Source organism: Aquila chrysaetos, chromosome 17 (genome assembly GCF_900496995.4).
Source record: "Aquila chrysaetos chrysaetos chromosome 17, bAquChr1.4, whole genome shotgun sequence".
Lineage (NCBI taxonomy): Eukaryota > Metazoa > Chordata > Aves > Accipitriformes > Accipitridae > Aquila > Aquila chrysaetos.
The window spans coordinates 2,830,321-2,842,839 of record NC_044020.1 but is presented as its reverse complement, the minus strand read 5'-3'; the positions used below and the strand labels follow the sequence as shown (position 1 = coordinate 2,842,839).

Genomic DNA, 12,519 nt, shown 5'->3' with positions numbered 1-12,519 from the left:
TGGAGCAGTTTGTGAAGAACTGCAGCCCGTGGGAAGGACTCATGTTGGAGAAGTTTGTGGAGAACTGTCTCCCGTGGGGGGGATCCCACGCTGGAGCAGGGGATGAGCATGAGGAGGAAGGAGCAGCAGAGACAAGGTGTGATGAACTGACCCCAACCCCCATTCCCCATCCTCCTGAGCCACTCCGGGGGAGGGGGTAGAGAAATTGAGAGTGAAGCTAAGCCTAGGAAGAAGGGATGGGTGGGGGAAGGTGGTTTAAGATTTGGTTTTATCTCTCATTATCCTACTCTGATTTTGATTGGCAATAAATTAAATTAATTTTCCCAAGTTGAGTCTTTTTTGCCCATGACAGTAATTGCTGAGTGATTTCCCTGTCCTTATCTCGACTCACCAGCCTTTCATCACAGCCTTTTTTCTTCCCCTGTCCAGCTGAGGAGGGGGAGTGATATAGCAGCTTGGTGGGCACCTGGCAGCCAGCCAAGGTCAACTCACCACACCAAGTAAATAAATTTTGGAACTCCATTAAAATGATCAGATATCCTGCACATTATGGTGGATCCCTCAGTGGCAAGGAAGACAATGCAGAGAATATTGAGGTCACTCAGATCTTCAGAATACTAAAGAAAGCTGTTGAGGAAAGGAAAGTAGCCAGCTTTGAGACTCAGCAAAGCCTGCTGGAGTTGTAGGGGTCTTGGATAACCAAGAGAAAAATTTGAAAAATGACACCATTATAATGCCATTTTCTTTCCACAAATGCTACCTCTCCTGTCCAGCTTCTAGTTCAACGTGGTGAAAGATCTCAAGTGACCCTACCCCTTTCTTAGTTATATTGATGTATTTGGTAAAAGGAACAGGCCATAATTCCCATGTACCTGCATTTAGATAGTCTTGCTTCTCATTCCCCTGATAGGTGTGACTGGCAGGGGAAGAAGCCAGATTTAGCTAGGGCTCCTTTCTAAAAATAGGTAATTGATTTCAGTTCAAGCCTCTCAGGTTATAGGAAAAGAAAATGATTTTGCTTGGGCACATAATGAGCTTGGATAATCAGTTTTCCTGCTCAAGAACAATGAATCCAAGGGTTTAAAAGAAAAGGAATTTTATTAAAAGGGAGAAAATGGCAACTCCGCATAAACACTGGTAGACCTGTGTACTAAAATCAGCAATAGAACCAGAAAGCTAGAAAGCTTCTTGGTAATGTAGCCCACTCCCCTGTTTTGCCAAGAGCTGAGAGACTCCACTGTCCATCTGTACGGAGATGTTGCTCTTAAACTTCTCATACTTGTTTCCAAGTGCAGTATCCCACCTCTGATGCTGGGCCGCTGCTCTTGGCAGCTTTAGCCCATGAAGCCTTGGTTCTGTCCGCAGTCCCACACTGCCCCCTCAACATTTCAGATGCTCGGAGAGGAGTCTGTGGCAAACAAAACCCAAAGAGAACCCTGAGGAACACACCATTTGGATTTGGTTTATTAAACTTTCTTGCTCCATGGCTCCTTTGCTCTACTACTATCAAGGGGAACACCACAGGTAATCCCTAACCCTCAAAACACCATTCTCTCTTGATAGATAAGTGTTTTAAATATCTTTAAATTTAAGACACAATTGTATTTCAACCCCAGTGCCTGAGAGTGAAATCCACTGAAGTCAATTCACTTGCTCCCGCTTTGTTGTGATCTCTAGCTGCTTCAAGCAGTGCTGGATTTCTCTTTTATCCCATTATAGGCAGGATCAGCAGTAAGAACTCATTCTTTTAGGAATACTGGGCTTACCTCAGGATAGATGTAGCTCTGAATTTAAGTTTTATTTCAGTACAAGCTTTACAGCATAAAGGATTGAATTTAATAGCAGGCTGAAGACTCTTATCAGAGTTCTTGCAGTGACTCTCTCCTGTTCTTACAGTTGTTACCATTTCTTTAATGAACCATTCAAAATCATTTGCAGTGGAGATACTAAAGGTTGAAATCCTTCAGGATAGCATGAGATAGATAGGCAGAAGTCAAAGGGTTAAATGAAAAGAAAAAAAAAAAAAGATTGGCTGGAGAACAGGAAATCTTTATTAAAACTGATATCCTGCAAAATGATCTGTGCCTCAACTGCAGGGATGCATAAACCTAAACTGCAAAACACCCATTACTGCAGGAAAAACTAGAAGGTACGAGGAGAGTGCTGCAGAAGCTTGGATGCAATTTGTCTCTTCTATTTCAAATTGCTATAGTATGAGTATCTATATTTCAAGTGCATTGACTGTTAATAGATGACTGAAACAGTCCTTAGCTATTTTGGTGAATGGTTTAGCTAAACCAGAGAAGAACCCATTTTTTTTTTCCAAGTTCTGCCCTGTCAGATAAAAACATTGGCTCAGAGCTGCCACCCAATGATCAGACCTTGTAAAATCACTTAAATACAGGCTACCTATGTTGCGGGGTGCTGAGTTCAGTGAGACAGTATAACAGAGGCCAACTAATTTTTCAATGCATAAAAAAGGCAGTGAAAGGCCATTTCCCCCTCCACTCCTCTTCCCCAACATCTGCATACCCCATCACCCACTGCCTTGCCTGCAACAAGGTCCTTTGCTTAGAAAATTTCATTTGTTAACCTGTTAACTGCTTTTTTCTTCTGTATTGATTTTCTGCTGGATTATCAAGTTGAATCAGTTCAGAGTGTGGGCAGGGAAGTGCCAGCACCAGCACAAAACAAGCAAAAAGGAATGAACTGCTGAAAGCAGAGGAATGGGTAGAAGGGAGATTTCAGCCGCAGTGAGCACTTACTTCAGCCTTGTTCTTGTCTAACCGCATGTGACATGCTACTTGGAGATTCCAAAGCCGGCTTTAAATACGCATGTTTGGGTACCCAAAGCACTCTAGTCAACAGAGTGCCACACAGGGTAATGCTCCTTGCCAAGGTTCTGGCTAAATTAGTCTGTTCAGCCCTCAGAGACTTCAAGTATTGATTGCTCCCAGTAGCTGCGCTGTCTCACTGAAAGCTATCATCTCAGTTATCGCTGCAGCTTTCGGTGTGTCACCTCTCAGACAAGCTGTAACGTTTGGCAAAGCAAAGAAGATGAAGAAGGATTGCCGCTTGTATGTTCATCTGGCATCAAACAGCTCTCACCTATTTGAATGCATTATACAATGCCAACTATTTTGTACTATTTAAGTACTTATAGAAATATTTTAATTTGTAAAAAGTGTACAAAGTGACTTTACTCCACTGCAGGAGGCAAACAACACAGTTTGTGGCAGAGTGTAGTCCGTTCCCCCTCTGATCTAGTCTCTTCACGAGCCTTTCTGCCTGCCCTAATATCTATTTCTAATGTCTATTAGAATGTCTAGTGTCTATTAGAAATAGATCTGTAAATCTATGTGCTGATTCAGCCCACGTTATGTTTTGTGTATTAGCTAACCGTGCCCTGAACTGCCTGCTTCCAGTATGCCAAACAACATCAGTAGATTTCTGTTCAGCAACATGTTTTCTGGATTAGGACCTGCTGCGGTCTCTGAAGACAGCATTTATTATGTACCTGGAGTCATGTTGGTCATCAGCGCTGGATGCAACACAGAGAACAGAGTGTTCCTACAGAGCTGCGCTGTTCAGCTGAAGCTCGAGTGGCGTGTGCTCAGGCAGGAGCCACTTGGTTCTGATGCACAAGGAAAACCCACAGGGAGGTTTCTACAAGCTGCCATTTGGCCGGTCTCCTTAATTTGAAAGACTTGGACATGTGCCTGGAAACATCTGAATTCCAAATGGTTAATTATTTGTGGTAGAAAATGATGAGCACTTGATTATCATTAGTTACATTTTAACCTCCTTCACTACTTTCATGAAGTCAGCATATTACTATCTAATTGCCAGCCAATGAAGGGTGAGGTAACAATCCTAATTCTGCCCCAAAAGAGTTCATATCAGTGAACAAAGCATCAATCTTTTAAAATGGTAAAAGCTTGGGACCAGACGGGAAAGATCAGGGCATCGCTATTCCCAGACACGTACTTTGTGATTGCTGCACCAAACTGCTACACTTTGGAGCTGGATGGCAGGATCCTGCAATAACGGTCATTAAATACTGTGAGAAAAACACATCAGGAAGCCCTAAAGACCCTGCATGTCCTGCATCATTCAAGCCCTTGGGTGCTCCTTGGCTACTGTCCAGATGCACTCTCCGAACTTCAGATTGTGCAGACTGTGTGGTGGACACGTGTGCTTCCCTCTGACAGACATTTGAGTTAGGAAAAGGGCTGATGGGGTGAGTAGGGCTTATGAGAGCCTCAGTAAGGGTCCATTCACATTGTGGGGTGATTTGCAGATTGGAGAAGGCCTGGGGCTTCTTGCAGCTTTCCTGTTCCCTTTCGGTGGGATAAGCTGAGCACTTGATTATCATTAGTTACATTTTAACCTCCTTCACTACTGTCATGAAGTCAGCATTTTTTTTGCATTGGCTTGGCCTGCAAATAGTGTGGGCTTTAGTGAATAACCTGATGCCTCTGCTTCTCAGGTGAGTTTCCATTTGTTTTTGCACATTACTGCTGCTCCCTGCCTGGGTAAGGGCTTTCCCCGAAATCCTCCATGTGGCAGATGTAACAACAAAACTAGAGTGCTGGGCAGAGAACCCTCCTTTCCTACCCCACGTAGCCATCTGGTACCAATCATATAGAGTTCTGCCCAAGCTATTGAGTGGACACCGTTTGGTACCTTTCTGGCAAGAGCCTGAATTCGCCTCGGAAGCATTGACAAGGAGCTGGTTCTTTGCTTGGTGTGTCTAGCTGCTATGAACATACAGCTCTGAAGCTTCCCTGTGTGGGAATTTTGCAGCTTTTCAGCGTGGGGAGAGGTAGGCGGCATTCAGGTCCTTGGGCAACCCTGGTTCATTCCCAGTGAATCCTCTGTACTTCTCTCTGGACTGCTGGGGCAACTGTCAAAGTATCACAAATCTTCTGGCAAACGTGAGTTCGCATGCACACACGTATGCACACACACGTATGCACACACACGTATGCACACACACGCACCCCCCCCGCCACCGCCCTCTCAAACCGCTCACAGCTCCTACTCCACCTTATGTGCTGAGCAGATGAATTTCTCTGTGGCCTTCTCTCACCACCACATCCCTCTGCAAGGGTGTGTGCCTCACACACTGATCAGGCCAACCTTATCAGTGACCAACAAAGTGATTTTTTTTGTATTCACATTCAAATTTATCTTGCATTGCTCTCCCCAAAGACACCCTAACTGAGAGGGGAAAAGAGCACCAGCAACAAATCTGCTGTTGACAACTAGCAAGCAATGAGTTCATGCTCTATATGGAGGTTTATTAGGTGGCTGAGGAAAAAGATCCCTCACTGAATGCACTCCAATCCTCAACCTTCATCTTCTAAGGCTTGCCTTTTTTCTTCCCATATTTGTCCTCCAATGTTTTCTGCAGGTTGAGATTTAGGGCATTTTTCTGATGCCATTTCCCTGTAAAGAAGGCAAATCATAGTTCAGTTACAGCCTCCCTTCTAATGCTATCATTCGTCAAGGATTTTTTTCTAGCTCTAGAGCTCCCCTCTCATGAAAATGCCAATTTCTAGTCCCCCCGCACCTTTGCCCAAACCCTTCCAATTACCCTTGGCAGAAGCAGCACCCATCTCAGGAATTCAGCAATGTACTTTTCCTGGCAGAAGCCATACCTAGCTCATCAGTCCTCCTCCCGTGCCAATTCTTGGGATCCCTGATTGCCTTCCGAATTATATCAGGGGTGTAGGAATCTTTCATCAAGCTTCGGCTCTCCAGTGGGCCACCTGCAAGGAACAGCAAATAAGGAACTGTATGCAGAAATCGCCCTACTGCAGTCCTGGAATTGAGCAGGGGAGCAACATCAGCAGTTTCAAGGGCTCAAGAAAAGGCATGTGTTGACTGAAATACTTTTGATCAGGTGTGTGGCTAGGTGCTGAATAATAGCTTCATCATCAACCAGGGTGGAGCTTCTGTTTGCCAATTTATCTGCTTTTCATCCTCAAGTATGACACACGCAGAGGTATCATCTTGATTTGTATCTCAGTGCCCTTTCTTTAGTCAAGTGTCCACTTATCTCCTGTTGAATCTCCTCATTCCTGTGAGTAACTTCCTATTCAGCAGCACAGCTCCACAAAAAGCACCATCTTACCACTCCAGGCCTTCCTGAGCTCCTTTTCTGCCACAACACTTAACAAATAGTTCCCAACTGTGACTTCTCTTTTTATCCCCTCTTGACTTTTAGCCATTTGAGGGGGGTTTATTTTAATCTCTCATCCTTTCCTCTTCACCTACCTTTTTATTATACCCTTTCCTTGCTAATAAAGATTTTGAGCTCCCTGGGGAAAGATGTCCTTCCTTTCTGGGTGACTGCACAAACCCAGGACAATGCAGTCTTCAATACCCAGCAAGGTCTTGTCATGGAATGTACTGTATAAGGAAAAGGAATCTGCCTCATGCTGGTGCATGAGAAACTGGAATCAGAGACAATTATTTCAGTTTCTTGGATATGACAGTAATAAGAATGGGATGAATGCTTAGTTCCCAATATTTGTTTAGATGGAGGGATCCCTGGGGACCTTGGAAACAGAAGTTTAGGGAAGACATTTCAGAGCCCCACATCTCTAAAGGTCTTGAAGAGAAATAAGATCAGTATTGGAACTGGAGGTAACTTGGGACTGGACATGACAGGGAACATTGAATTAAAAATGGTGTTCATTCAGGCAGCTCCAAACATGGAGGACAGGGGTCATGACACACCTTCACTTTTCACACCTTGGGAAAAAAAGAGTGAAAGAAAAGAAAGGAATACACAGAAAGGGAGGCTCTAGCTTTCCTTTCCTCAAGCACCAGAGCCTGGAAAAGCAGTGACTATGGATAGAAGGAGTAAGAGGGGGAAGTGAGGGTCACCTACAGTCAGGTCTCTACCCAAAGCAGTGTGGCTGCCCCGAGGCCAGGAAAAGTGTAGATGGAACTAGCTTTGAAGTTCAGGCATAGGTATGTGTGTCCCCTCACCTTGGAAGACATTTGATCTCAGGTTAAAACCCAGCTGGTTGTAATCATCAAAAGATGTAGAGTTCAAGGAGTTTTTTAGCATTACAGTACGCTCGCTGAGTCTTTTCTGTCCCATGATTAATGCTGCCTTGCGCAGAGCTTGCCGTTCCTGAAAACACGAACAACAAGGAACCACTGTCAGTCCACATTCTGTATGTGCAGCAAACTCCTGGCATTTCCACGCCTGCACAGGTTTTTGAGCTGTGACTAATCCCTGGGACCTGGGTCTGACCTTGAGTCTCACTCAGCGGCTTCTGTAGGCATTGTAACTGCATGGGATGACTAGGACTGGTAAAAAGGGGGGGAATTAGAAAGGGATGGCAGTGTTCGGCCCTGGACTGGGTCCTGGTCCCACATTGTTTTGCCTTGCTGAGTTGGGACTCTGCCTGGCTACAGGAACCTTATAAATGAAAGAAGGATGGAAAAACAAAATTTAAAAAGACTTGGGAAAGGCTGTCTGTGGAATGTCACTGGCCCATAGTGTGAAGCCCAAATCCATCCCTCTACATGTCTTCTAGAAACTGCTAATATACTGCTAACAGAAACTGCTAATATACTGCTAATATCTCACCCACTCAGCCCCCGCTACACCATAAAAACAGCCTTCAACCTGCCACAAAGGATACATGAAATGGCTTCCTCCAATACCTCTTCATCACTGGTAAGTTCATCTGCACTGGCAAATTTGTATTTGCTGTTAGTATGGATCAAGCTGTTTCTCTTCTCCAGAAGAAGCTTCCATTCTGCTTTCATATCTGGGCCTAATGATGCTAAGGACTCTTTGGCACTTAATCTGCTGTCGGTCTTCTTGGCTTTTTCATAGCTAGCTTTGATGGTCTTCCGGGAAGATCCAGGCCCTCTAGACCTCAGTGTTTGGTGCAGGTCTGCTACTGGTTCTTCGGCATTTGAGACAGGTTTCATGTCTTCTGCTTCCCTCTGCCTGGATATTGCAGACAGGCAGTAAGTGCTGTTCCTCTGCCTTGGCTCATGCCCCACTATTGGCTCTTTGGTGGCAGAAGTATCTTCTATTTCCTCTTCAAGTCTTCTTAAATCAAGACTCTGCATGGGAGGAGTTTTGGCCTGGAGACTCTGTTTGCTCTGTTTTTTAAGCTGAACACACTTTGCAGAAGGAGATGCCTGGTGTTTAATAGATGTGGAATCCTTTGCTGTTCCCTGAGCCACTGGGCCCTTGCGGATCTTCCAGGAGGCTCTGCTAGAGCTCCTTTGGGAAGTTCTCTGTCTGCTGGGACAAAAGCCTTCTGGAAGACGCTCCTTTTTCCCTTCCTTAGGTTCCACTTAAAGACAAAAATAATAGCTCAATGAATTTGATACTCTTTTGATGACAGGTGGTACTGTAAATGGAGCTGGAAACAACCGGACATGTCATTGTGTCATTGTTAGACAACAAAAGAAACATTAAAGGTCTCAAAGAGGGAAAGAAAGGACTAAAAACCAACAACCTAGCAGCATTATACCAATCTTCCTGCTGAACAAGGTGAAGGTTCCTGGGGAATCTTAAATGTTCTTCAGAGATGAACATGCACACAAGTGTGGAAGTAAAAATCTTGTGGTCAAACACACCCACAAAGGTCTGTGTTTTCTTATGTGTAGGGGCCCCTCCAACCCATGATCACTCTCACTCTCATGAACATGCATTTATAGTCTCTGTGACTCATTGGTATTTGCTGATGAGTTTACAGCACATCAGTGGCTTACTGAGCTCATGCAGGGAGATACTGAGACAAGTCCACCAGTGGAGGAAGACACTCTCGGGCAGGGGGATTTTAACCCATCAGCCCATGGCACATGGGATTTCTGTCCAAGTAGTTTTCACCCACAGAGGTACATGCAAATCTGGATGGCATGAAAGGAGGGAGGGAATGACACACAGCTTCACGAGCTGTACTGCAACGCAAGCTCTGAAGGAGGGACAGCTTCTCTGCCATCTTGCTTACCTGAACTGCTGTTGGCCAGCACAGAGTCACTTTCTGCCACATCAGGTGTAGGGGAAGTTTGAACCTCTAGCACACCCTTGGAAGAGAAACAAAGGCTGTGTCAGGCCCAGAGACGGGAAGGAAGGGGACAGTGGTCCTGATCATCTTTAGATGACGTAGATTATTCTCACAGAAATGTATTATACACCTTCCTAGACCAAGATAGAGCTGTCCCTGCCTGCCTGCATGGTTGGTCCTACAACCCATGATCCTCTTAGATTGAAAAAGCATGGAAGTCCTGCAGGATTTCACACTAACAGCTCAGATGGGACAGCCTGCCTAGGACATGGCCAGCCAGTGCCTCTGGGGAATACTGGGCTGCAAGAGTTTTCACAGGCAGTGGTGCAGACACAAGCCAAAATGGAAAAAAACTCAGTGAAAATGTCATTTTTTATTCTGAAGCACCTAGAGATGTCAGATCTGTCATGTGCTGTACAATTATAACAGTTCCTTCTCTTGGTGCATTAAAGTAAGGCCAGAAAAAATGGGGAGAGGAGGTGATAAACATAAAATGCCTGTGCAATGCTGCCTATGCAAAGGAAGACAGACAGGCTGGAGACAGGGTTTCTTCCCTGATTCTGGCACAGACGATCCCGTTTTGCTTTGCTAGTCCTGCTGATGTGATTGATCCAGCACCCAGCCTTTGCAAACTGCCTCATGCACTAGGAGGAAACTCATGTCTTTCCTGCAGAGGGAATGTCTGCGTAACCCTCAGTCGTGTCCTGCCGATGGCCTCTGTTCCTCATCCCAGCGGGGCCCTACAGGCTTGGCCCATGTGAAACCTGTGACAGTGTCCTGGTTTCAGCTGGGATAGAGTTAATTGTCTTCCTAGTAGCTGGTATAGTGTTATGTTTTGAATTTAGTATGAGAACAATGTTGATAACACACTGATGTTTTCAGTTGTTGCCAAGTAGTGTTTAGACTAAGTCAAGGATTTTTCAGCTTCTCATGCCCAGCCAGCAAGAAGGCTGGAGGGGCACAGAAAAAAGTTGGGAGGGGACACAGCCAGGACAGCTGACCCAAACTGGCCAAAGGGGTATTCCATACCATGTGACGTCATGGCCAGTATATATACTGGGGGGAGTGGGGCTGCGGGGGAATTGCTGCTTGGGAACTAACTGGGCATCGGTCGGTGGGTGGTGAGCAATTGCATTGTGCATCACTTGTATATTCCAATCCTTTTATTATTATAATTTTATTATTGTTATCACTATCATTATTAGTTTCTTCCTTTCTGTTCTATTAAACTGTTCTTATCTCAACCCACAAGTTTTACTTTTTTTTCTGATTCTCTCCCCCATCCCACTGGGTGCGGGGGGAGTGAGTGAGCAGCTGCGTGGTGCTTAGTTGCTGGCTGGGGTTAAACCACAACAGACAGGTTACAACTAAAGCCATGGCCCGTGGTGGTGAATATGCTAATTGTGAGCCTGCTGGCACTAGCAGCAGTACAAATGGGATCTGGATCAGGTAGGGATACATGTTTGCATTTGTCAAATTAGCTCATGACATGACATATATGCTTACCTTCTGCTCTTGAGGTTAGTTATTGGAATGAAGACACCAGCCGACGGGGCAGGCAGCCTACTGCTTCAAAGTTAACTCACCAACTGACTTGAACCAGCAGCTTATGTTTTACACTGTGCCAGTAGTTTGCAGCAGCATGTCTGGTACAATATTGGGATCCTGAAGCTGAAGTTACTTTATCAGACTCCAGGAGTCAGTGCTGTGTGCTCTGCAAATGTGTTAAGAGACAGAACCTCTCCCACAAAAAGAACAAGGCCACAAGAGATGAAGAGAGGAAGCCAGTCCTGGCTCACGATCTGTTTCTTTTCTGTATCATTTTTCATTCTTTTTAAAGAAGAGCCATTTACACACGATCAATGTGAAGGAATCTGTGTTGCTAAATAAACTCCTGTGTTAACTCCCACCTCCCACTTAAAAGAAAAACATGTCTGTCTGTTATTATTACTATATTCAGTGGAAAGAACTTTCCAGTCTGCTGTTGTAGAAATTCCTCCTCTCCCACTTCTTCCAACGAAGCAGAATTTCTTTGTAATGAGGCAATGTACTCCTTTCCAAAATCCTGTTCATTGATAACTTTAATTTCCCCAGTTCCTCCTGGATTAAATGATGCTGAAGCCTGCAACTGTTCCTACTTTCTAGTTTGCAACTGTGTACGATGTTATTGTTACTGCTTATTGTTCATTTTACTTCTGAGCCTGAAGGTCCAAAGTCAAAGCACCATTCTGAGACTCCTACGTCTTGATGCCAAGAAGGACTTAAAGGCCATTTGACCATCCTCCTGGATACCAGAAGCCACAGAACTATGTCTACTTATTCCTTTGCTAAGTCAATTCTGTGAGGGACAACAGATGACATACCATAAAAGACATATTTTGATCAAAGAGCTAAAAATAATTAAACTTGATCTTTTTTCTGAATGAAAAAGAAAACAAAAAATGTATGTTTAGCATAGCCTAACACTCTGACTTTCCTGACATGGAGCCATGGAGGAAAGAGGGAGCAGTCTTTCCCAGGCAGAAAATTAACCTCCTCTGACAGGTGTAGGAATCGGTATGCCATTCTCACCAGCCACCAGATGTGGTCAGGAACGGTCTCATATGCCTTCCTCATCTGTCTAGGCCTCCAAAATATGAGGAGATTTCAGTGACTTTCCAGACCTGAGAAGCCCCATGGGTGTCAAAATGACTTTGGATCTTTTATCTTTTTTTTGTTGTTGTTATAAAAAATTAGAAAAGATCCAGGATTGAACAAGAGGCAAAGCCTCTTCCATAACTACCTCTCTCACCTGGTCCATGATCCCTGATGTGGTGCCACAGTGAATTGTACAAGCAGGCAGGTCCTGCTCAAGTCCAGCTATGGAGGTGGGATGAAGGCTGAGGAAGAGCTGAGACGGTTGCTAAGGAACAACCCTCCCTCTATCTATGAGCTGTGGTCTCCACGGGAACCAGAAGAAACAGACATCAGTGTCATCCTTGCTGACTGAAAAGACAAACAAGGAGGAGAGTAAAAGGGTCATGTCTCACAAAACACCTGTGCCCAGAAGGTCTCACTGCATACATAGGATTTCTTAGAGACTTTCGTAACACAGTCACGATAATCAACAAGACTATATTTCAGCAGAACTGCATCTTCTAGCATTTCCAAATGCTTCACATGAGCTCACTGACCCCCATCAGAGAGGAAGGGGAAGGTGCCCCCATTTTGCACATTAGACAAGGGGAGATGTTGGGCTGGCAAAAGGTCTTACATTGAGTCAATGACAGAACCACAGCTTGGCCCTCTGTGTCCAGCACCCAGTGCTATATTTTAGCCCTGGACTTTTCATCCATTGTGCGCCACCGCGGACCCGAGCTCTCACCAGGTCACCAGAATTTCTGCAAGTCTCCAGGGAAGAGTGCAACTCTCCTTCATGTTGCAAAGCTGCTTTTCCCACCCAGCACAAGCAGGTCACAGGCAACAG

General features: G+C 44.9%; 1 protein-coding gene across 6 annotated transcripts; it reads right to left on the bottom strand.

Annotated features, from left to right (window-relative positions):
• Positions 1 to 1,730: 1,730 nt before the first annotated feature.
• On the bottom strand, positions 1,731 to 12,493 carry TEX33 (testis expressed 33). 6 transcript variants are annotated; one of them, XM_041129561.1, is made up of 8 exons: positions 12,418 to 12,493; positions 11,836 to 12,038; positions 8,997 to 9,072; positions 7,690 to 8,336; positions 7,003 to 7,150; positions 5,664 to 5,774; positions 5,335 to 5,451; positions 1,731 to 3,729 (listed from the first exon to the last, which is right to left on the bottom strand). In XM_041129561.1, exons 2-7 carry the CDS (start codon positions 11,851 to 11,853, stop codon positions 5,366 to 5,368), a joined length of 1,086 nt encoding a protein of 361 aa, XP_040985495.1. In that variant the 5' UTR covers positions 11,854 to 12,038; positions 12,418 to 12,493; the 3' UTR covers positions 1,731 to 3,729; positions 5,335 to 5,365. The 6 variants fall into 6 exon arrangements, 5 of the variants coding, with proteins under 5 accessions (XP_040985495.1, XP_040985494.1, XP_040985493.1 ...); XM_041129560.1 differs by having other exon boundaries at positions 12,307 to 12,453; XR_005934225.1 differs by having other exon boundaries at positions 1,733 to 3,031; positions 3,518 to 3,729; positions 11,836 to 12,453.
• Positions 12,494 to 12,519: the final 26 nt, after the last annotated feature.